The sequence below is a fragment of the Bombyx mori genome, chromosome 19, assembly GCF_030269925.1.
Source record: "Bombyx mori chromosome 19, ASM3026992v2".
In the NCBI taxonomy this organism is placed as follows: Eukaryota; Metazoa; Arthropoda; class Insecta; order Lepidoptera; family Bombycidae; genus Bombyx; species Bombyx mori.
This window is the reverse complement of record NC_085125.1, coordinates 10,996,701-11,023,523: the sequence shown is the minus strand read 5'-3', so window position 1 is coordinate 11,023,523 and position 26,823 is coordinate 10,996,701. Positions and strand designations below refer to the sequence as shown.

The following is a 26,823-nucleotide window of genomic DNA, read 5'->3' as shown; positions in this document are numbered from 1 at the left end:
GACACCGACTGAGCTCTCGCTATAGTGGTTATTAGTAGGTGAAAAAATGGGGGCGCTAAAAAATAATTTAGTCTCAAAGTGGGCAGTTGACAAAATAAATTTGGGAACCACTGATGTAGTTGAATGTTTAGAAATGCATTTATTACATTATTTATTATATATTCCAAATGGTTTTAAAACATTCAATATAAGCATAGCGCGATTCAGAAAGACCGTGTAGTAGCCTAAAAGGTGAGACGTCCGGTGTACGCGTATCAAACGATGCGAATGTGCCAGTGTTCGAATCCCGCAGGCAGGTACCAATTTTTCTAATGAAATAATTAACACGTGTTCACAAATGACTTCCACGATACAGGAATAGCATCGTGTTTTGAAACTAAAGCTAACAAAAAATCTATATTACGTAATTACTGTTGGTAAGGTTCCATGTGAACCCGCACGGGTATGTGCCGTTACCCTGCCTATTTTTGCCGCGAAGCAATAATGCGTTTCGCTTTAAAAACGGGGGCAACTGCTGTACTAATATATAAAACTGAGACTTAGAACTCGCGTCCTAAGGTGGGTGCCGGCATTTACTTTGTTGATGTCTGTGAGCTTTGATACATCACGCCTATAAACATTTAAAAAGAAAAAAGCTAAGTCAAAGTTTTAATAAAAATATTTATAGTAAAAGAAACAAACATATGACAACATTTGTTTACTTAAACCTTACATTACTGGTGGTAGGACCTCTTGTGAGTCCGCGCGGGTAGGTACCACCGCCCTGCCTACTTCTGCCGTGAAGCAGTAATGCGTTTCGGTTTGAAGGGTGGGGCAGCCGTTGTAACTATACTGAGATCTTAGAACTTATATCTCAAGGTGGGTGGCGCATTTACGTTGTAGATTTCCATGGGCTCCAGTAACCACTTAACACTAGGTGGGCTGTGAGCTCGTCCACACATATAAGCAATAAAAAAAATTTAAAAAAAATAGAGGTCTAAAGAGTAAAACTAGAAAAAATCATTGAAGTACATATTATTATATCAGTTTGGTATTTTTTATATGATGCACACACAACAATATACCTCCTGTTTCATTTATAATGATGAGATCCGGAGATTTCTTAACATCAGACGGCCCTGCGCCCGATTACCAAACAAATAGCAAAGGTGAACAAAACTTTATCTTCCTGTTTGCGCTTTATTTTTAAACCAATTTATTTCTTAAGTCATAAGTATATGTACGTACGTAGCTTCACTGAATATTTGTTTTTAATTTATGATATGTCTTTGGAATTTATAGGTTTATAAAGGAACCGTCTAACATATTTAATTTAATTTTGTAAAATTTACTTTGGGAAAGTGAGGTATTAATTGTTTTTTTTGTTCTATTGCCTTCTATGGTAGTCGTGCTTAGGATAATCATCGTCACATAATCGTTCATACCAGAGGCGCAGCGAAGACACTACAATTGAATGCGCGTAATTGCGTTATTGGTGGTAGGACCTCTTGTGAGTCCGCACGGGTAGGTAGGTACCACCGCCCCGCCTATTTCTGCCGTGAAGCAGTAATGCATTTCGGTTTGAAGGGCGGTGCAGCCGTTGTATTTATACTGAGAACTTAGAACTGTATCTCAAGGTGTGTGGAGCATTTACGTTCTAGATGTCTATGGGCTCCAGTAACCACTTAACACCAGGTGGGCTGTGAGCTCGTCCACACATATAAGCATTAAAAAAAAATAAAAAAATTGCATTGTAATTTAAAACTTGAATTTTCTTCACTTGTGTCAAAAAAAATACAAGACACTTAAAAGTACATCATAAATTTCTAAATCTGCCTGAGCCACAGTGACAACCAAAACTTTTAATGGCTAATTAGCTCGCTGGTACCTACAACGCGGTGCCACAAGCTATCTACGTAACGAAAATTAATTTCCTGTTTTAAAACTAAATTTACCTTCTGCTTGGAAACTTATTACATATTACATAATTGAATTTCGTGTATAATACCGTTCGAGGCCTGTTGGGTAAGACGCCCGGTGTACACGTATCGAGCCATGTGGCTATGTTGGGATCAAAAAATGGAGGTCTAAAGCACTAACAACTACGTCTTGACTTACAAACGAACTTTCAAATTTAATGTAAAAAAAAACAATTTAAAAAACAATTTTCAGTTTATGCCAATGCCTTCCTATTTCTGCCGCAAAGCGTCCTGCTTTCCGATTTGAGGGATGAGAATGCCATTATACAATTAAACTTCACGTTTCGAAGCTGGAGAGGCATACGCGTTGTAATATCTGTAAACTCAGGTCATCACTTAATTGGGTATGGTATGAACTCGGCCAGCGATCTAGAGCGAGAAATAAATAGCGAAATATTTCTAAAGCCCAAACCAGTGAGTGTAAAAAGACCGCCGTGTCGTATCCAGCCAAACAGACGGCCAATCTTAAAATATGCTTGTAGACCATTGTGCCCGGAGGCGCTACAAGCGGGCAGCTAAGCTCGCATATTGCCAATTTTCTGTATGGACGCACTTGAACCGTTGGATAATAGAGTGGCTCCAAAAATGACTAAATTAACCAAAATAACACAAACAATAGCGATTCACGTTGTTGTTAAGGATAACAATACAAAATGTTTTTATCGGGACGCTAGTTTCGAAACTCATCGACTAAAGCGACTTACGGTAATTATTTATGGATATTTGTAATTTATTATAAACATTAAATGAACATACGAGCTCTCGTTCGCGTAATAGGTGTGTAGACATGGTCGAATCCCGCCTCCAACCTGGATAAATATACCTAGTGAATGTAACAAAGTTATCAAAGTCAGACCTTCTCAGCCATTTCACAAATGACCGAAAATCCTTAAATCTTACCAGGAAAGTTAAGAAAATGTACATAATAAGAACGAAGGAAAAATTAAGTTAGTCGGATATGGTCCACGTTTTCTTCTAAATATACAGTGGACACTAAAAAGACTTCATTCCGAGATGTCTGTACTAAAGGTGAACCTGTTATTTATTTACGTCAACCCAGCGATCATCCAAGAAGGTCAGCTAGTGAATAACTACAGAATAAGACCAAAATTACAGAATACGGCACGTTAGGAAATGCGCATTACACTTAGATAAATTTAGATGGCGACGTTTGCCTCATTTCGATCTTGTAAATAGATTTACGTATACAGTGTTGAAGATTGCTCATTTCCTGCAGTTTCCCATATTTGGAGTCACTTCCGGAGAGAGAAATTGAGGAAATGTTTATATCCGCCACTACGTCTCCGTGTTTGATTTATATGAATTCGACGAAATTACTTTATTAATAATTGGTTTTAGCCTTAATTGTATATGTACGTTCTTAAAGCTATTTTTTATGGCAATAAAAAAATAATATAAAAAAATCTAGAGATAAGAGCTCATATGCGCCTGGGCCGTATATTAGTTTTCCTCTTATCCTTTCTAGGTTATCACACTCAGTACACACTACAGAATCGGCAGGATGCGTCGTCAGCCAGGTATCATCTTACGTAAGCGCTCACCAGTACCAAAATGCGTGTAAGGACCCAAAGAAATGACGTAGCTGATTTTCACAAAAACCTTGTCTCTATTGGTTGTTTCAAAAACTCTTTCGTGTGTCTTAACATCGATCGAGGTATTGCTTTCTTCTATGATTAATTTAATTTTTGGAGTCGCTCAATGCACTGTGGATCATCTTCTTTGGAATTTCAAGCCCATTTTTACTTACTCCTCAGCTTCCCATTTATTTGGACACCTACAGGTCTAGGAACCCAAACTAGATTGTTTTGTACCGTGATATTAAGATTATGTATTCCGTCATACATGCAGTGCGTTGTCTAAAATTATAAATATTTTTTATGGATAGGCTTGGTCTTAAAACAAGCCATACCTAATAATCATCTAGTACTCACACTCTTTCAAGTGAACTATATCAAATCGCCCTCGCAACATACCAATATAAACCTAATAAGGTACACGTATATTTTGTAATATTGTTTGGAAAATATGATGTTATTTTAGGCACATTCGAAATATCCCTTCGTGGCCTTTTGTTGACCTCTATATCTGAAAATTTCCGTGGAACAAATTGTTCTCTATTTTCGCTTCGACGGACCGTTATGCCGAATTTTGAGTTTTGAATGATATTTTTATTGAGAATTAAAAGGTAACTAATAAGTTGTTCGATTCCAACAACATTTAAGCTATTATTATATATAACGAAATAATAAGTAAAATAAATCTACGCTGTAAAACTCATGGTAAATTTCAAGCAAGAAAATTGAGTTGGGACCGAGTTTGTTTAAAGCATTTTTCCCACGAATCGTGATAGAGACAGGGGCAACGTTTATACAATTTATCAATTCAAACCGTAATTTAGGTTAATGACGCCAACAATGGCCGGTATTTTAAGGCGTTGACGTTTTTTTCCTTTATTGGAAAAATACAAGTTGAATGAATCTTTTCTATAGGATATTGAAGCAAATACATCATTTTATCGAAAACGCTTTTCAGCAAGTCTGTATTATATATTATTATAGTACCTTACCTATACTGTTTCGGATATCAAACAACGCTGAATGTAACTTTGAATCATTCAATTTTGTATTGTTATTTGAAAATATCTCTGCTTACATTATTGTATGTGTATTTGCGGCGAATTATGACTGGCATTAAAAATTCTAAACTCAAAATATTACCAAAAACATTGTTCTGAATTTAATTGAAATCGATTAATTTTAAACGCAGCCCTTAATTTTATCTTACTCCATCCGTAACGCCTAATGGGCGACAAGATGCTTGAATTTTGTAACAGTGGCTGGCTACATGAGGAAGTAAAGTGTGCATTCGTAACCACAATGTAGACGAGTTTCCGCGTTGACCCAAATTATTAAATATACATATTTTTATCCACACTATTATTTAATGAGTTCTTTTTTTTATTGCTTAGATGGGTGGACGAGCTCAAAGCCTACCTGATGTTAAGTGGTTACAGGATGGTAAGATGGTTCCTGTCATGATTTTCACATATAATGAGCTCTCCATATTTTGGCACTGTTGCAAAAGCCGTAACCACGGGACGAAAGACTGCGGGTAGGATGTTAGGAACAAACAAATGACTACGTCTTTCTAATCCGTTTTTTGGTTATACAGAAAAAAAAACATGTGGCACTCGGGAACTGCCGCGGTAAAGCTATTGCATAGCATTTTTTATCAACTTATGCAATTATAATTAGACAATGATAATTTACTATTAAATCAATAATAGGACAAAACCACGCTATATTAAACATTAATAAAAGCAACACCTTAACTGTCCCCTTCATACTCATAAGCTAGACCGCGCGAGAGAGAGATGGGCAGAATTTTCATGATGCGCATGCAGTGTGACGTCACGCCACGCGCTTATTCACAAACACTACACAAGCGCAACGTGTGAATGTGTTGAACGCGAGCTACATAGTAGGCGGAGTGAGGAGTGTTAGGTTTTTTTCGTTACGGAAGTTCATGATTCGGTCGCCGCGCTCAAGGCCCGCGATAAAAGCTATGCAATAGCTTAAAAACAATTCGAAACCTATTGTTGTATCCTACGGTGACAGAGGCGGCTGAATGTGATAATAACACGCGGCCTAAATCACAAATAAATGGGAATAGCTCCTATTCTATGCGGGTATTGTTGATTGAAATAATATATCCGTCAAACCGTGATGATTGACATGATTACTTTGCACCGGAATAATTTTTGCAATTTATTTTTATCGGTAAAATGTACAGAGGCACGTAAAATAATCATTTAAGGTTAGACAAAAGCACATATAAGTCAACAGTTTACCGCTGGCTTAGCGAATCTGAGCGCCTTCGCACCCACGAGTAACTTATGTAGTCGTTTTTTTCTCCTACCCAATCATTGGTAGCCTAAGGTGCTATTCCAACTACGCGCGGAGCAGTAAGTAGATGAGCTCACGGGCTTAACCTGAGATTATTGCTAACACTGACCGCGACAAGAGTAGTGCTTGGCTGAAACTACTATCGGATCGGAAATGCTGTCCACTGAGAAAATTCGGCGAGAAACTCACTGGATAAGTCAGAGAGAATCGCCTTTTGACGGTTCTTACGGGAGTGAAAGACACACTTTTACAATTAATAATAATTAACCTTTGATTTTATGTTTATCTTGTATCACGCTTATATTGTAAAAGGGGAAGATGTTGAGGGGATATTGACACTGATTAATAAACGGTACCCTGACGTTTCAATACACAACAACATCAGGTCTCGGTCGGAATATCGGTCACTTTCGCTTGATACTATAAATATAGGCAGTCGAACTTATGATTCATTTGTTAATAAGTGGTAACAACGTGATTGCAGCTCACGACATGGCTTCTAAGTTGTAATTGTTTAGTATAAGGGCTATTCAAACCTTCAGCCAACAGCTCATAACTGCACAACACCAGAAGTAGGCAGTACGGTGATAATGGCAATACTTACCCGTACTAAAGCTCAAAATACACCATACCACTGAAGCACGTAAAGCAGTTGAGAAAAAAAATGTTAAGTTTTAAAACTATATAAAAATTCAATGTGACTCTTAGTAACATGTTATCTTTCTTATCTTCTTGCAATATACGCTATAAAAATTCTTCTTCTATTCTTTTTTGTATTCATCGTATTAAAAATGATTGACATAATTGCAACATCAGTGATCAATGCTTGATTCTAATCAGGGCTTAGCAGTTAATGTTAATTACAATCGCGTAATTATCTTAGTAACGTGAGCCGACTAACTCTAATCACCGACCCCGTGAGGATATCGCTTTCAAACGTCCGCCACTATAATGTTTTAGAAATGCAGATTCATTTAGAACAACAAGTTATCATAATTGCTTAAACGTCACTAATATAAATAAGACTCTTGACCTAGAAACGCTCGCCCGTGTCCATTATCAATGACAATAATTATTAATTTAATTTTTTAAATCTGCCAGTAGCCTTTCGGGTCTATTCTGGCTTTATCCTGGCTAGTAGGCACGAGTGCAAGAGGCTCAGGCAGAAATAATTTACGAACATCTGCCCTACTGATGCTTCGTTGAATCTAGCACCGGATCGAAATCATGAGACCACTGAGAAGATCCGGAGAGAAACTCAGTAGGTTGTGTCTATGTGTTAAGTAAATGTCGAACTCTTCACATTCGATGGGAACGGTGACCGGTGCTTGGATGAAGTAAATATCGAACTCTTTGCATTCGCCGATGATGGCCGATGCTTGGAATGGCTATAAGCACCCAGAGTGGATCGAGAGGATCCGAAAGGACATCTCTAGGGCGACAGCGGCTATTCGTTGCTCCGTCGTCTGGGATGTAACTTGCGGCAGCTACGATAAGGAGGGTTATCATACCGCTTTCTCGAAGAAACGACAATAACACATTGCAAAATAGGCTGCTACACGTAATTACCGACTTGTGACGTTACATGCACATTACTGTTAATTCATTTCGATGTCAAACTTATAATCACTAAAATTCTCTTTTACTGGTGGTAGGACCTCTTGTGAGTCCACACGGGTAGGTACCACCACGCTGCCTATTTCTGCCGTGAAGCAGTAATGCGTTTCGGTTTGAAGGGTGGGGCAGCCGTTGTAACTATACTAGAGACCTTAGAACTTATATCTCGAGGTGGGTGGCGCATTTACGTTGTGGATGTCTATCGGCTCCAGTAACCGCTCTACACCGGTGAGATGTGAGCTCGTCCACCAATATAAGCTATATAAAAAAATCGAAACCGCGACCGAGATTACGCTCACCTTTGTCATTTTTATTTCAAGAAATCGAATTTTGTATTCATTTGAAATTTCTAAATCCGAGACCTAAATGCGAGTAACCTAAATATGCTAATATTATAAAGCGTTATTATTAAAGAGTATGAATTAAGCAAAATAAAAAAGAACAGAAGGATATTATTTTTTACCACATTAAGCCACAATATTTCACGAAAAAATTACAGTGCATTGAACTGTACAATAATGTTCCAACATTCATTCATTCCTCCAGCATTAACAACAATGAGAATAAATAATGGCATAAATAGGTGCTCATTTAAAACAATAACATGAAAAGTAAACACAATACAGCTGTTCAAAAATATTTGAAACGAAATTTTGCGGTCATTACACTTTGTTCATTTGCACAACGATTTCACTACAGACCGTAATGTAATGTATATTTAGTGTATGTAGTACATCGACCGTCGTCCTCTAGGATACATTACGCGCTGCCTTCCGTGTTCATACTTAATGAGGACGCTTCCTTGCAGTCGGAATCAACGCCGGAATGCACTTTACTTTCCGACGAGAGCCTCTCGCTTGTTTCTTTTACTAAATTAAATTCCTGAATGAAAAAAAGAACTTTTTTTGTTGTTGCATATATGCGTGGACGAGCTCACAGCCCATAGACATCTACAAAGTAAATCCCGCCATCTACCTTAAGACATGCGTTCTTCTTTTCTTCTTATTCGTACACTCTTGACAGAGTGGTCGTGGTCATGCATCAGTCGGATCCTGCGATACCGATGCTCTCGCGATGTGACGCCATGTGGCACGATGTTTCGCAGAATGAGAGCAATCATTTATGTTGGAGTGAGTCACAGATTTTATGAGGTCGGTCCACCGTGTTGGAGATCGTCCGCAAGATCTTTTGCCCTCGACTTTCCCTTGCACCACCAACCGCTCAATGGAGTCCTCATGACGAGTGATGTGCCCGAAGAAGTTCTAAGGTCTCAGTCTTTACAGTACAACGGCTGCCCCGCCCTTAAAACCGAAACGCATTACTGCTTCACGGCAGAAATAGGCAGGGCGGTGGTACCTACCCGTGCGGGCTCCAAGAGGTCCTACCACCAGTAATAAATTAATTATTACATTAATACCGAATTGTTTTTCTCTGACGCTTTATTAGAACCGATCTTATTATAATGTTGAATTTCACTGTTTTCCTTAGTCTTCTAGCATGCCCCACCTAGAGTTTACTAAAATTGCTTTTTAGTTGGCTTTTGTTATGAGTTTTAGTAGGTCGCGGACGAGGTCAAATGTTCGTATCAAATGTCAATACATTGTTAGTGACATAGACGGTGAACACTTAGTAAACTCACTTCATGTTATGAAATTTAACTTGGCTTAAAAACAACACAGGTTACTTACTAGATCAAATACGGTCACTATAATTATATGATTTATACAATTTTAAGCATGTTTAGCGAAGGGTATGACGAGTATTTATAACTTATTCTTTTTTACAGTGTTCACGGATGTTCACGAGTGCTCACGATTGACAACGTACTCATAATTTATTAAATTGTGAAATGTGTAATGCAATTATTATTGTATTTGCAGTGTATTTGAAATGATTTGATTAAAATTCAATCATTAGCTATTTATTTTTTAAAATTAAAGGTTTTTGGGGGTTGGTCGTAGTACGTTCTAATGCTCTATAATGTTAGATTGCTTGTAATTTTCCTAACCTTATAAGATATCATAATTTTAGGATGGATTAAAAAACGATTTTTTCTCTCGGTAAAATTTTTTTTTTTTTAAATATGTTAGTAAAATTTCTTGTCATCAAGAATAGATGTCGGAATAAGAAGCGATGTAAAGAATGCCCGTATCGAGTGGAGGCTCCACATTGTCTGCGGCCGCCACTAGTGCTTCTCTCGAGTACTTTGAGAGGGTATGTACGCGCCCTCAGGCATCCACTCCGTACGGAGATCCGGAAAAGATTAATTCACCGAACTCAATAACCTATATTTTTAATAAAAATGTACCAATTTTAGAGACGCCATTTTTATACAAGTATTTTAAACGCAATTTACTTTTTCTAAGGCGTCGTGGTAGGACCTCTTGTGAGTCCGCACGGGTAGGTACCACCACCACCGCTTATTTCTGCCGTGAAGCAGTAATGCGTTTCGGTTTGAAGGGTGGGGCAGTCGTTGTAACTATACTGAAATCTTAGAACTTATATCTCAAGGTGGGTGGTGAATTTACGTTGTAGATGTCTATGGGCTCCAGTAACCACTTAACACCAGGTGGGCTGTGAGCTCGTCCACCCATCTAAGCAATAAAAAAAAAACTATTCAAATTTACTACACATTTTAATATTAGCCAATTAAGCTCAAAGACATAACCAGACCGGTTGTTGATATATTTTTCGGTCTGCATAGAAAATAAACGATTTATACGATTTTATTAACTACAGGAATTTCAATGATTTCGGACAATAATCTTGCAAACGTTTCGTTCTAATCTACTATCACTATCATAGTTTTTATTTATTTTCATATGTTCGTCAGTTAGTTAATAGAGAATATTGCAATATGTAATTACATCGAAAAATGCTGCTACAATCCTAGAATTGACTGAATAACAAAAAAACTTCTTTGTATCTTCTATATATTAATACGTGAAGCAAAAACTTTGTATCCCTTTTTACGAAAATTGCGCGGACGGAGGAGTATGAAATTTTCCACACTTCTAGAGAATATAGAGAAGAAGTGCACAATGCTAATATTTTTTTAAAATAATGCATAAGAGATACATTAAATCAATAAAGAAAACATTACACACACTACATACCATGTATTTGACGCACACACGCATGCATACAATTTATTGTCAAACTTTTGTTCTTGACGTCTGTTGTCAAATTGAGATTAAATATTGTTTGTCTTTGCTAATATTTTTTATAGTGTAGCCTTGGCGAAATTTGTGATTATAGAAATATAAAATACAATCATAATAGTGTACAAACTTACAATTCCAATTAATTATAGTCGAATTTCGACTACTGCGGGACCTCTAGTACTCGTAAATATCCATAGGTAGTCAATGCTTAAAAAAATATAGAAACTCAACGTCAAACTAAAACTTTCATTTCAAACTCTTGGAAATGAAATTTATCGTACCTATTTAATATACTAATGCGTTCCGGCCGCAGTCAAATAGCTCTCATCATTTTCATCATTCATTCATTCGTCGTCGGCATTACACAGACTCATACATTTTACAACTTAAAAAAAAACTGTTTTTATTTTTCATAAAACTGTCTGCATAATTTAAGTTTTTGTTTTTAATTGCTCTCCTATTTTTTTGTTCTATCGTGCACGATCGCAATCGCTTAAGGGCTTACAATGAAACTTAGATAAGACTTTTTCTAATGAACTTAAACCGACTCATATTAATAAACACTAATAGTAATAAATATCGAACCCGCAAATTGCTTAATCATTATACAATTGAGACCTAGACCTCAAGTCTCAAGGTGGCTCAACATCGTGATGTTTATGCGCTCCCGTAACCACTCAACATCAGATGGACCGATTCATCTGTGTGCGGTTTCATCTGCCTATATAATAAATAATAATAAAAACGTTCAGAGGTCGAACTAAACGGGCGTCTATCAGGCTTTATCGGATGCGTGCATCTACACGGGATAATCTCATCTATTCATTTCAATTTGCTGTCGTACTGATCGCGAATTATTGACGGAGCATAATCTAATCGAAATCCCTAAGCATGGCATTAAATATGCTCAGAGGACAATATAAAAAAATGTAGCAGACTAAAACATATTTCCAAATGAAAACTCAAACTGCTATTATATAGCTGCTATGTGGAAGTCAATCGTGAACATTTGTTGAGTACGTATTTCATTAGAAAAATTGGTACCCGCCTGAGATTCGAATACCGGTGCATCGCTCAACACGAATGCATCGGACGTCTTATCCGTTAGTCCCACGACGACTTCAAACTGTGTGCATGTTTGTATCTAATGGAACCTTTGAACGTAATTTTCACAGACTTCTAGATGTTCTATCGACTTGAAAATTTGCACACGCATCAAGAATAAAAGTCCGTTGTCCATGAAAATTCACATTTTTTTGATAACATTGCTATAATATCCTGACTAGTAAGTATAAAGATGATAAAAATTAGATAAGATTAATTCTTACTTTTGCAACTTAGGTGTGTGTTTTTGTAGTTTTTTTTAAAATACATAGATTAATTCTTGTATAATTTGCAGAAAAAAAAGTCGCCATTTCTTCATTTACGTTAGGTTAATGGCTAAAGAGGAATTTTATTGCTCAATATCCCAGTGGAAGCTGTTAACATGCAATAAAGCGCCATTCTTAATTGAGTAAATTGCCTAACAACACACGAATTCATTTGTAGAAAAAAATACGGTGTTACATTTCTTTTGCGGCTCAAGATTATATCACGGCGTTTTGCCGTTTTTCCTTCGCATTTTATTCCTGCTTGTGCGATAAGAATGGATAGGGTACTTGTACCTTACCTTGCGAGTTCAAGATGCGACCACCACCAGAAATTACCCAAATGAATAAATCAGCTTGAGTCTTAATACACGTTGTTATTCCTTGTTCGTGTCGTCCGTGAGCATAATTATATCTTCGTTGTCAAATCTCCCGCGACTCTTTGGAGATTTCGACATTTGCAGTATTGTGGCTGATAAGTAATATTTATCATTTTCGCTTAGAAAAGTTATCCTTATTGCGCATAGCAGATACTGGTTTGACAGTGATATGACAGTATGAATATACCTACATATTTAGCAAAATTTTGATACCTGCTCTTGGGGTCTGATTGAACACTGTCATAGTCGAATCAAACAAATCAGATCATTCGAAAATTCTGTTTTTTTTTACCTATGCTGATAGCCTTGAGATGCTATTTCAACTTCTCCTTGACGTGTAGGTGAGCTCACGAAGCTCAAACCGGGAGTGTTGCTAACACTGGCCCTAGTAAGAGCAGCGCTTCGCAGAATCTACCACCGGATCGGAAACGTGACCTACTGAGAAGATCCAGCGAGAAACTCAGTGGGCTGTGTTTATGGGTTAATTCACTCGTCGAGCCCTTCGTCGCAAGCGACGGGTTCGACGAGGACGGTGACCGGTGCTTGAGGTACCTAAAAGCACCGTTAATAGATCGGGAGGATCCGTAATGACGTGTTTAGGGCGACGTCGACTGTTTACCATGCGGTCTACAGGATCGGTTATACAAATTCCGTAATTACTATATAATTGAGAACTTAGAGCTCAAGTCTCAAAGTGTACGACGACATTCATGTCTGTGAACTCCCGCAACTACTCAATGAGCCAGGTGAGCTGTAAATAAAAATCTGCTTTTTTGATCGCATGATCCCATCATCTTCTTAAGATAACGTAATAGAAATAGATATGGAATATCAATTTTATATTTACATCAAAACAAACAACACATTTACACATTCATTTTATTCTTAAACTATTCATAAGAGTTCACATTTAATATTTATGTGCTGTACTAACAAAAGCACAAAAATAAATTTGCAGAACGTAAAATTTATTTTTCTATTGCCAACAAAAGCAAATGATCTTGTAACTTATGCGATTGTAAGTTCAAACAGATACCTATAGCAATAGGGATATTTCCTGTGTTGGATTGCGTACAAAATTGTTAAAGAAAAACCCTTTTTTTAATAATATAAATATAGCATAATTATAATTGAAGACATGAGTAGATCAAGGGGTTAAGTATAATTTTTAAGATTTTTTAGTTTTTACATTGAATGAAGGCGTTATGTGCTTATAAGCCATATTAGACCTTAAAACTCCAGGCTTAAAGGCTATTATTATTAGGCTAATTTAGAAATTGCATGTGATGAAGGAACTATTTACGAAAAAGTACAAGTAACAAAAGTTTGATGCTCGTTTTCTCAAAATTAACAGATTGTATCATATCCCCTTCATCCACCCATATCTTCAATTGTGAAATGTAACAGCTATCTTTCTCTTACGCACAGACCAACAACGCAGTGACGTCACTGATTATTCTCTGCGTCCTTTTTCAGTATTAAAAAATTATCCCCACCGCGACATTTAAAAGGCATTTTAAAGTATTATGTATTACTAAAATGGCTCATTGCTGTTCACAATCACACAGTACAAGAGTATTAAATTAAATAACCCTAATAAACAAGCTTCTCTGTAATTATGAGTGCAAAATATATACAATCTCACTTATAGTTATAATCACACGCGATGCATATTATTCGTCATGTTTGGTTTTTTCCGCCAACGATTACTAACTTAATTATTTGTGAAACATGCAGCGTTATTATATATAAACAATATGTTACATAATATATTATCTACTAGCGAAATCCGGTCACGCTCCCTTGCGACTATTAATAATTGTATGAATAACCTGTTTTTTTTTTTAAACGGCACTCGCCCTTCCTATCGTACTTTGATGGTACTATGACTGAATCTTCCCTGAAGCTCCAACGACAACTGCACCAAGTTTCATCACAATCGGATGAATGATTTGGAAACGCTATTTTTATTATGACATACAGTCAAACCTGGATAAACGAGAATTCAAGGGAGCACAATCTCATTCTCGCTTATAGAGGTTTCTCACTAACCCGAGTTTCTCTCTAATGCTCCCTCTGAATTTCATTTAGAGATTTTACGGATTCAAACGAATTCACTATTTTAAGTTTATCACTTAATGACAGCAATTGATTAACGATAAACTGAGTAAGTCTGACAAACAAGATGGTACACAGGCACACGTGTCCATTCGAAAAGAATGCCATAAAATAATAACGTTATTTAGTTCCACGAAATAGAATAGGTTCAATATTGACGAGAAAACAATACAAAAACAATGTTAAGAAGTTCCACGAAAATTAAGAATGGGTCATAAAATAGCAGATTTTAAATTTGTAATTTGTTTTGTCATTTGTTCCTCCTAAATAATATAAATAAATAAAGCTCGACTGTCGCTTATAGAGGTATAAAATAGTAGCAGTCTCACTTACGGAGGTTCATGAGGGAAAAAATACTCTCTCTTATAGAGGTTTCCGTTTCTCGCTAATAGAGGTTTTAGGAGCTAAAAATGACGGGTCCTGGCTATTACTCTCACTTATAGAGTTTTCTCACTTATCCAGTTCTCACTTACCCAGGTTTGACTGTATATGTATAAATCATAATTGTACTACAATATTTGTTGGTATTCGTTGCTGGATAGTGTAGTGTATAAAAGATAACGAGTACATAAAAAGTAAAATAATTATATAATGAACCAATCTTGGTTAGCAAAATATAATAGAATTTGTATGTATGTTTGGTTATATGATGGTATTGATAGATGAAGACGGCATAGTGTTAAACAAAACTGATATTAACATGTGTCTCAATTGAATATTATTTACCTATAAATTTTTTTGTTGCTAATGAATAAAAAGTCTAATTAAATTATACATATTATAGCTTATTTATTGTATGGCAAACTTTTCGTATCTTGTTGTTTTTTTTTCCGTGTTTTTCGATTTTTATTTAGACACGTACGAATTAAGATTCTTTTTTGTTTTGTTTTAAATTTCAAATTAATAAGCATCGAAATCAAATTTACTATTAGGTTTACACTCCAAACAATTTATTGTCAAAATTACGTGACATTTACGTTCAGTGTTGCAATCTTGAGATATCTTGAACATCAATGGTCTTGCTAGACTAAAAACTGTAGAACTAATGTTTTTTTTCAAATATCGACGATTTCTCAAAATTGCACATCAGTTTTGAAAATAACCATACACGTGTCACAAAATTATTTTCAATTTTGACGTGTATGTGTATTCTTCGTTAGGATTTGCCCTGGTTAAGATGTCCCTTCGAATGTAATTCAATTGTTTGGGCGTCGCATCAAAATAAATATAGTACAATATTAGAACCCATATTATGTAGAACAATTTCAAAATGTGTCTATACCGAAGATATTATCAGCTATTGCCTTTTTTTAAATGAAGGATTGTGGCCCGAAGAAAGGTCTTTCCAGCTTTACCAGGACATCAGCTGTTGATCAAACTTGACCTAAATAAATAAATACAGTTAACTACTTCTTATGAATATTTAAAATTCTAACTCATTATAAGGTGAGCATACCTTATGCATTTCGCTTAATTCAAATAATATATACATATTCATAAATATTACTTAAATACAATTGAATCTAAACATTTCTAATTACATTTATGTCATACTTGCCCATTCTTATAGTCGATTCATCTCGCACACAGTGACCGGGTCACGTGCCCTGGTCATAACTCATACTCGTGGTTCAATGCATGCCGGTCGCGTGCTCAACCCTGAGCTGTCAACCACTGACGTCTCATGATGTATGTTAGATGGAGGTTGGAAACTTAGAAATTGAAATTATAGAGGGGATACTTTATCATGTTTACTGTCTGTGGGAAAATGATCGCATTTGAAGACCAAAGATGTGTTGATGGAATTGCTTTAAGTAGAAATGTGTATACGTGTAGTGGTAGAATGAATGCGGAAACAGATTTCTGTTTATGTCAAAAATATTTGTGCAGGTTTGCGCGAGCTAGGCTATACAATTTTTAACACGCTGTTATTAGCTTGACCTGTTCTGTCAATAAAACAGTACTTTCAACGTAATCTTTGCCAATATTCAAGATTTAACAAGGACCGATGATAATACAACCAATTTATTAATTTCTCCTAACATGTTGATGACCAGTGGGACAAAATACAATTTTTAGTACGATATGTTAATACAGCGTGTTGTTTTTAGTTTTAAATACATTCTTTTTATTTATTAAGGGAGGTAGGCAGTCACATTATTGTTTATATGCTATCTCGCGAGATTAATTCGCTCGCGTATTCCCAACTTAAAGTTCTAATATACAAATTCAAGTTCCAAGTATTTTTACTGCCTCATTAATAGCATATAACGCATTATATACGTAATTACGTATACGCATGTAATTAATTGCAGTTTAGTGTTAGCAATTTTTTTTAATTGTTCACAACTTATTGTGACGATATTGGTAATGCTCATTAAAACAATCGGTTTCGTCCATTTTAGATTTACATATTCTGTTCTCTTGACGTGAGTATGACGAAAACAATCAATGGAACGCGACTAAAATTAATTGTTAAAATGACTTTAATAATTGCATCAAATCTTCGCGCAATTGACAATACTAGTTTAATTTATGTTATATTTGATTTTTACATCACAATGATTAAATTGTTTTAATTCCTATTAAATATATTATTTTTTACTATTAATTGGCTAAGTTAGGCACTATGTAAAGCAGACATCCTATCTAATTTTAAGCGGTTTCCGAGAGCCAACACACGTCACTACTATTGATATACGACAGTTTGACAACTATCCAAACTGGAATGTATAATTTTATCGTGCGGACTTGCAACATGCCCTCCTACCAATAATTAAATTAATTTGTTATTTCTATAATTTTATTATTTTAATGTACAACATTTGAATTTACCCAGCAAAGTTTGAAATAGAAAGAAAACCTAATTATAACATATATTGCAAAACATCAACCTTAAATTATACAATTATTAAGATTTCTGCTTTGCAGGTGCATTTAGTACTTGCGAGCTTAAGTAATGTCTAATGCTTCTACTTTTCGACCCGCGCCATTTTGAAACAGCGCTACATTTTGAAGAAATTTCCACTTAGAGAAACACAGACAGTGATAAAACAATACTATAACATCAAAACTAAACTCTAGTTAATAGAACATAAGGCCTTATATTTTGGTGTCGCGGAGCATTAACGCTGCTTCGTATGACGGGAGCTCGGCGTCCCCGTGGCTCGATTGGCAACGCGGACACGGCTCTGTAACCGTCTCCTAAAACAAATGTAAATAAATTATTTTCAAAATTTGAACGCAAGATTCAAAATGTCGTGCAACGTAAATGTAGATTATGGAAAAAATGGGAATGTCTTTTCAAAGCATTTTGATCACTATGTTCAGTTGTGTTTGTTCAAAGTTCAACATCTCGAGTAACGAGAAGGAACTCTACTAAAACTTTGAGCAAATCTTTGATTACCTATGATATTATATACCTATGATATCTATGATTTGATTATTTTTTCAAGAAGACCCACCTACTTGTATAAGCTCGATTTTAGGGTAACACGTGAAGGTTAATAGCCTTGAAATGCACCAAAATAGATTGAAAGAGGCTTTTACATAAATGAAATTTAAAAGATATTTAACGTACCAATTTAATACATCATTTTACGAAAATAAAAGTTATTTTTTATTTTATTTTTATTGCCTAATTGGGTGGACAAACTCACAGCCCACCAGGTCGTAAGTGGTTACCGGAGCCCATAGACATTATAACGCAAATGCCGCCACCCACCTTGAGATATGGGTTCTAAGGTCTCAGTATAGTTGCAACGGCTGCCCCACCCTTCAAACCGAAACGCATGACTGGTTTACGGCAGAAACAGGCATTTTAAAAGCTCACGAACCTGCAAGATGTGAGCGCAGTCCTTGTGATGAGATTGTCCTTCTGCCAGAGTCTCATATGCCGGTGGAGGTCCTGGTACATCAATTTGAACCTGCAAAAGAAGAACACATTTCAATTCATTCATGATCGTATTATTCACTTTAGTTTGGCCTAGCCAAAACCAAAAAAGGCTATTAAAGGAATTACCCAAATTAATACCCAATTAATTTTGAACACTCTTCTCTTTCTCTTTCTCTTTTTTTCTTTATATTTAAATAATGTATGCGACCTACTATTTGCATGGTATAAAAAGCTTATAAAAATAAAAACTTTGAATACACGTAATGTTTTCTTTGGTGCTCACGAGTCTTAGACATAATTAGAACTACTTTTAATTAACGGCTTAACCTCGCATTTTTATTGTCATCGTATTATTATTTCCGACGCTTCGTATACAGTACAGTTGTCATGGTCACCGATGACTACAGTCATTCGTCGCAGTTTTAATTAAATACGTAATGTTTTTGTCTGAAGACAACAAATTAAGGAGCGGACGGTTAGCGTGGTATGGACATGTGATGCGTAGAGAGAAGATGAATGTGACTAGGAGATGTATGGAAATGGTAGTGCAAGGTAGAGGGGGAAGAGGTCGACCGAAGAAGAAACGGAATGGCGATATGAGAGAGAGAGGAGTGAGCGTTGAGATGACGGCTGATAGAAGAGAATGGAAGAGAAAAATTAGCTGTGCCGATCCCACCTAGTGGGATAAGGTGGAGAAAAAGAAGAAGATTTTTGTCCGAAGACAATAAGAACCTGTGTGCTAAGTTACAACGTATACGAAGTGCTTTCATTCGAAAATCTAACACGGAATCTTTCACAAGAAACCCAACAAACAAACAATTGAACGGTGTAGACCTAAATCGGACTTATAAAAAAATCCAATGATAATTTTTAGCAATATTAGCTTATTCTAATTAGGCATAAAATCTTCATTTGGTCTATTCCGAATATTTTAAGATCGAAATAGCCATATCTGTTCAGGCATTCTCAAGTAGTACTTATAATATTACAATAGTATTTTTATTTATGTACGGCGGGCACCAATGTATCTCATGTATCTCAGGCGGGTACCAATTTTTCTAATGAAATACGTACTTAAAAATGTTCACGATTGACTTCCACGGTGAAGGAATATCATCTTGTAATAAAAATCAAACCCGCAAAATCATAATTTGCGTAATTACTGGTGATAGGACCTCTTGTGAGTTTACACGGGTGGGTAGATACCACCGCCCTGCCTATTTCTGCCGTGAAGCAGTAATGCGTTTCGGTTTAAAGGGTGGGGTAGCCGTTGTAACTAACTATACTGAGACCTTTGACCTCATATCAAGGTAGGTGGCGGTATTTACGTTGTAGTAGTTTATGGACTCCGGTAACCACTTAACACCAGGTAGGCCGTGAGCTCGTCCACCCATCTATGCAATAAAAAAATCCAAAAATTTAAATACTTTTTAAAAAATGCCCAATTAAACGCTTCATACTCAACGTATCCAAGTTAGAACGTTCTCCTGTGTTACACACGACAAACATTTACGACCCTTACACATCTTTAACACTACACTAACCACTCAATGGGCGACCAAACTACATACCTACACTATATATCCTAATACTTATATATTTTTGTTACAGATGGCAAAATACATTTGAAGATTGCTCAAAGAGCTTAATCAAAAAGCGATTGTAATGGTGAGTACAAAGATAAAACCCTATAAGTAAATGATTTTACCTAAGCGCAAATAAACAAAAGACGTATGACTTTATTAGTATCTAATTAGTATCAATAAATAATACAATAAGTAATCAAATAAAGCAGTAATCATATAAAGGACCTTACTTAAATTAAAGGAGCAATACTAAAAAAAATTACGTAAAAATAAACCTCTCACGAAACATGTTGTCATATATAGCTAATAGTTGCGTATTACTGTAAAATCTGCGGTTAGCCCGTCATAATATAATTTTAGCCCCATATGACGTAACACTCAACGAAGTAGTTTTCGCTCGAGTTTTACAAGGTGTAGCAAACAAAAAAACAGTTATCCTGTTTCCTATTATAAGCATTTTTTATTGTTTAGATGGGTGGATGATCTGACGGTTCACCTAGTGTTATGTGGTCACTGGAGCCCATAGATATCTACTAAGTGAATGCCCCCACCCACCTTGAGGCAAAAGTTGTAAGGTCTCAGTTGTTACTCCACCCTTCAGAATTTATTGACACTAAATTAAAAACAATTGATAGGGAAAATCATTTCAAATTATGCTCTTAATCCTTGTAATACAACATTGGCTGAATATACTCATATAACTAGTATAGTAACATCTGTTAACATTTGACTAACGCGGCCATAAAGTTTCATAATAATTAATATTTAGGGGATTATCGCTTTACGTCAGAGATTAACTAACAGGCCCTAATTAGTTTTGGTCGGATGATTTTGCAAGTCTAGACACTGTTCAATGACGTCATAGGCGGTTTCATGAAAAAACCCTACCACGTAAATGTACGCAAATTAAAATCTGCACATGTTCAAAGTTGCACGAAATATCTAAGAAATTTGCACTTAATAATGTTACGGGGCAATTTAGACAGGACGCTTAGGTTTGAAACTAATAGGCAAGTAAGTAAATCTACTTGCAACGTCGCAGAACTTGAATCACGTTTTCAAACACAATAACTAATCTATAATTAACCTACTAAGATATTGATAGCTACATTTCTGATATCAATGATAATTTTGGTGTACCCACCGAAATAACAAAAAAAATATATATTAATCGATAAAAAGATACTTGATCTCGTCGCTGCATCGAGAATCTGCAGTAATCTCATTTTATTTCGAACGTGCAAATGTAAACATGATGGTTAATAGTAAAAAGTATGTATTCCCTAAAAGGTTATAATATGTAGATAATTGTCAACTCTCTCTGGGTCAATTTGTGATCGTAAACTCGATAGGATTGTCGATAAACCATTTTTATATTATATCGCACCTTTAGAATTGAAGTGACTTAATTCAAAATTCTTGTATTTTCTTTAAACGCCAAAAATGTGTAATTGTAGAATTATAATTTTTTAGTTTTAATTTTAATATTTTAAGCCTTAAAGCGCATAGTTTAAAGTTTAAATTATGCGCTTGATTTAAAAATTACGGAAAGTGTACCTACTTTGTCCTTTTTTAACTAAAATTTAATTAAATTATTTATATAAAAAAATATATAAATTATATTATAATAATAGTATACATTTTATAGTCGTATAGATAGATATAAGGAACATTGTGTACAAAATCTTTGTCTTGCTTAGTCGTGCGCACATACATGGCTTATGTTGCAAGCTAGATTTTGTTTCTTTTTACTTGTGTTTTTTATGTATCTTTTTAGCTTGTGATGTGAATTATGTGGCTAATAAATAAATAAAATCTTTCAAAACATAAAATACATTTCTATAATTTATTAGTTAAACCAATTCTAAAAGTGGGATATGATGACATAGCGTGTCGCAACAACAGTAAACAAGGTACCTTTATACAATACATCCTTTGCCTTTACACGTTTATAAAACTCGTCAAGCATTCACGTACTCCCCACAAAGTACCTACGAGTGCACTGTATACAACACAACATACACTGCACGAGCACGACGAAAGCCGTATCGCTCAAAAGATCCTCGTCATTCCACTACAGTCCACGTAATTGGAACTGCGCTGGTAAATTTTAGTTACATTCCATTACCCCTCGACTCGAGTTCGCCGTCTATTCGCAGTTTGCACGGTTCGCTTCCAATAATTGACTTAAGGGCCCCCCGACATTCGATTTTCGAGGCCATCCGGTGCATCATTACAGAATATACTTGTAATAGTAATTATACTTGAGACCTTAGAACTTGTATCTCAAGGTGGGTGGCGCATTTACGTTGTGGATGTCTATGGGCTCCAGTAACCGCTTAACACCAGGTGGGCTGTGAGCTCGTCCACCCAGATAAGCAATAAAAAAAAAATATATGAAAATTTAAAAGCGATTCTGTAATGTGTAAATACATGATTGTATTTTTTTGAAATATGGTTAGAAATTTATATTTTTTCCTTATTAGTTATTGAATTTATTTATGTTTCTTAAAGATTAAACTACAAAACTGTTGATAGTCGTAAATTGAAGTAATTAATATGAAAAAAGAACCATGTGTCCAAAATTGTTTCGAAATAACGATTATTTTAATAGTTGAAAATATTTTTAAACTTTGTTGGTCAAAAATGTCTTCTAAGTCGTCGTGGCCTGCGCGATAAGACGCCAGGTGCATTCGTATCGATGCGATTGACCCAGTGTTCAAATCCTGCAGGCAGGTACAAATTTTTCTAATAAAATACGTACTTGACATCTTGAAAAGAAAACAACATGCATAGAAGCTATATTAACACACACCGAATTCAGGTTATTGTAAATTAGTACTCATTATATTCGGCTGTAGAGAGAGGTAGACATAATTGAAACTACATAATTATACCACGTGTCCGGTCATCGTTCTCGTCGAACCCGTCGCTTGCAACGAAGGGCTCGACAATTAAATTAACCCACAGACACAGCCCACTGAGTTTCTCGTCGGATCTTCTCAGTGGGTCGCGTTTTCGATCCAGTGGTAGATTCTGCGAAACACGGCTCTTGCTAGGGTTCGTGTTAGCAACGCCGTCAGGTTTGAGCCCCGTGAGCTCGCCTAGTTAAGGTTACGCTGAAATAGCCTCTCAAGGCTATCAGTTTAGGTAGGAGAAAAAAAAATACCTCGTGCTTGATTACAAAAACTATAAGTATTCGAAAATTCCGAATTAGACGAGAGATGATTCCATATTAGACAAGAATAAAAAACGCTAAATTAAATCTTTAAAGTGGTTTTAATTATATGCACTTATTAGATCAGAAACTCGGCTGACGAAGCACACTACACTGCATTACGAGCTAATAGCTATTAACAAAGTAATCCTACTGAAACCACGGAGCCTAGAGCGGAAATAAACGCTCGACTGATAAAGTAGAAAAGTGCAGATTTAACCAAGGAGCACTCGGAGCGGCCTAGTGCTCTAAGTAAATCTGCGGGAATCGAGGCAGAACGAGGCACCGCACTGATGGAGCATGTAAAACCGCGCGCCGTAGCCCGCCGGTCCGTAACCAATTATCGCAAATGTGATTTTTATTTCGCTCCAGTCTCGGCGGCCGTTAAATCTAGGATCTGTATCCCCTAGGGCCGGCTTCCGATTCTGATTGATGAGAATACGAAATGCGCTCGTGTCGACGCTCGTTACTGTTTTAATTAATATAAAATATGATCATACAACGGATTGTGATTGTGAATTAAATCGATATTCGGAATGTTGAGTTGAGGACATGAATTCTTGCTTTGTATCCCACTTTTGTTGATTAGTTCAAAGCTAAGCGTAGGATAACTGCTATCGGCATACTTAAATGATTTATCATGATAAGAACTTTGTCACAAACCGCCAATGATATCGAATTTAAATAATATTAAAAGAAATCAAATATTTGGACTGCCAGACATTAATATCAAAAATTAATTACAAAATTATCTGATTTATAAAAATGTTGGTCTCATTATTAAACCGACACATACCATATATGCTAGAACAGCATCATATTCCTTTATCGATGAAATAGTTCGTGAACACCAGAAGATAACAGTTTGACTGTTTTATCTAGTTTTCTACCGAAATCTAACTCGTAATGTAACATGAGGATATGTTTTGTTTTACACTAGATACGTAGACAAGGACACGGTCTAGTCTTCAGTGATCATCACAGTCCATAGACATAACAATGCAAATGCCACCACCCTATGAAATGAGGTTGAAGTCCTAATTATATTGTATTATGACTGTCCTTCCCGTCGTGCTATTCTTCACGGCTTAAATAAAAAGGGTGTTGGAACCTACCTACCCGTGCGTTAAAATGTCTTTAGGTTGGTAGAGTCATGATAATTTGAAAGATCTATTATATTGTAAAATGGTAGATTGTTGAGCTCTAATCGTGATCGCATGAGAAACATCGCTATGTTTATGTTAAAAAAATATATTGTAAATGATATGTTTAATCGAGAATTTGCTTTTGGAGCGATCATCAATCAAAAAAGATAAACATCGGTCCGCAGATTTTTCGCTAACTGTTTGAATTTATTAATTATATGCACTTATTAGATCAGAAACTCGGCTGACGAAGCACACTACACTGCATTACGAGCTAATAGCTATTAACAAAGTAATCCTACTGAAACCACGGAGCCTAGAGCGGAAATAAACGCTCGACTGATAAAGTAGAAAAGTGCAGATTTAACCAAGGAGCACTCGGAGCGGCCTAGTGCTCTAAGTAAATCTGCGGGAATCGAGGCAGAACGAGGCACCGCACTGATGGAGCATGTAAAACCGCGCGCCGTAGCCCGCCGGTCCGTAACCAATTATCGCAAATGTGATTTTTATTTCGCTCCAGTCTCGGCGGCCGTTAAATCTAGGATCTGTATCCCCTAGGGCCGGCTTCCGATTCTGATTGATGAGAATACGAAATGCGCTCGTGTCGACGCTCGTTACTGTTTTAATTAATATAAAATATGATCATACAACGGATTGTGATTGTGAATTAAATCGATATTCGGAATGTTGAGTTGAGGACATGAATTCTTGCTTTGTATCCCACTTTTGTTGATTAGTTCAAAGCTAAGCGTAGGATAACTGCTATCGGCATACTTAAATGATTTATCATGATAAGAACTTTGTCACAAACCGCCAATGATATCGAATTTAAATAATATTAAAAGAAATCAAATATTTGGACTGCCAGACATTAATATCAAAAATTAATTACAAAATTATCTGATTTATAAAAATGTTGGTCTCATTATTAAACCGACACATACCATATATGCTAGAACAGCATCATATTCCTTTATCGATGAAATAGTTCGTGAACACCAGAAGATAACAGTTTGACTGTTTTATCTAGTTTTCTACCGAAATCTAACTCGTAATGTAACATGAGGATATGTTTTGTTTTACACTAGATACGTAGACAAGGACACGGTCTAGTCTTCAGTGATCATCACAGTCCATAGACATAACAATGCAAATGCCACCACCCTATGAAATGAGGTTGAAGTCCTAATTATATTGTATTATGACTGTCCTTCCCGTCGTGCTATTCTTCACGGCTTAAATAAAAAGGGTGTTGGAACCTACCTACCCGTGCGTTAAAATGTCTTTAGGTTGGTAGAGTCATGATAATTTGAAAGATCTATTATATTGTAAAATGGTAGATTGTTGAGCTCTAATCGTGATCGCATGAGAAACATCGCTATGTTTATGTTAAAAAAATATATTGTAAATGATATGTTTAATCGAGAATTTGCTTTTGGAGCGATCATCAATCAAAAAAGATAAACATCGGTCCGCAGATTTTTCGCTAACTGTTTGAATTTATTCCGAAGAAAAACTACATAGCTATATATCTGAGGATAACTTTACCGCGATATTCAATTAAATGTTATCTTGTGTTGTTTTGCTTAGAGACTTTTACTCTGTGAACTGCATGATGTTGAATTCGATATGTTACAAAGCTCTGAACAGTGGTTAATGTCTTTTAATGTAATAGAATGAGAACATTATCGTCCTGTCACCAGCCAGCCTCATTCGATAATGCCTATATTAGAATGATTCACTTACTTTTTAAACTACTAATCCATGTTACCATGAATGTATAATGTTGGATGGATGGATGGATGGATCATGTTAATACCAATCAATATAATGGCCCAAGTAAAAGCAAAAGAAATATTGTAATTGGAAAATAAAATAGTAGATATAAAACATCAGTTTCGGAGAGGAAATTAAATTCCTCAACTGAAAGTAAACTCTTCGTACGAATTAGTTATTTATGTTCACGACTGCACGGAATCAAATATTAACACTGCTAAATCTTGTTATACGAAACGCTACCTACGTATTACACTAAACTTATGTTTATTTATAATTAATTACGTTGAAGTATTTGTAACGGAAAGTTTGTAATTGTTTAAACGAATTTATTCTTTGTCACTTATTCTTAATGTACCTTGAGAGTCACCGTTTTATTATTAATTTACTCACAGAATAGCTAGTGTTAAGAAAACATGTCAAGTTGAGCCCGTGAGCTCACATATCCAACCATGAGAGGCTGAAATAGGCATTTAGTTTTTTTTTTCTTCCTACCTAAGCTGAAGCGTAGCCTTAACTAGTAGGTGAGCTCACGCGGCTCAAACCTGATGACGTTGCTAACACGAACCTTAGCAAGAGCCATGCTTCGCAGAATCTACCACCGGATCGGAAACGCGACCCACTGAAAAGATCCGGCGAGAAACTCAGTGGGCTGTGTTTGTGGGTAGTCCCTT

The 26,823-nt window shown here is 35.9% G+C and overlaps 2 protein-coding genes across 2 annotated transcripts in view; one reads left to right on the top strand and one right to left on the bottom strand.

The window, feature by feature from the left end:
* The window catches only part of FDL (fused lobes), a gene marked incomplete at its 5' end in the record, with an annotated part of 71,878 nt that overhangs the window by 6,752 nt on the left and 38,303 nt on the right, over positions 1-26,823 (top strand). The window contains 1 exon segment of the mRNA NM_001172457.1: positions 20,037-20,093.
* LOC105842239 (uncharacterized) overlaps positions 13,288-26,823 on the bottom strand; it is a 33,406-nt gene continuing 19,870 nt past the window's right edge. Inside the window, exons 4-5 of the mRNA XM_038017786.2 lie at positions 18,367-18,456; positions 13,288-17,734 (exon numbers count right to left, since the gene is read on the bottom strand). Of these exons, the coding sequence (XP_037873714.1) occupies positions 17,633-17,734; positions 18,367-18,456 (192 nt within the window). The 3' untranslated portion in view covers positions 13,288-17,632. The remainder of the gene's footprint in view (positions 17,735-18,366; positions 18,457-26,823) is intronic.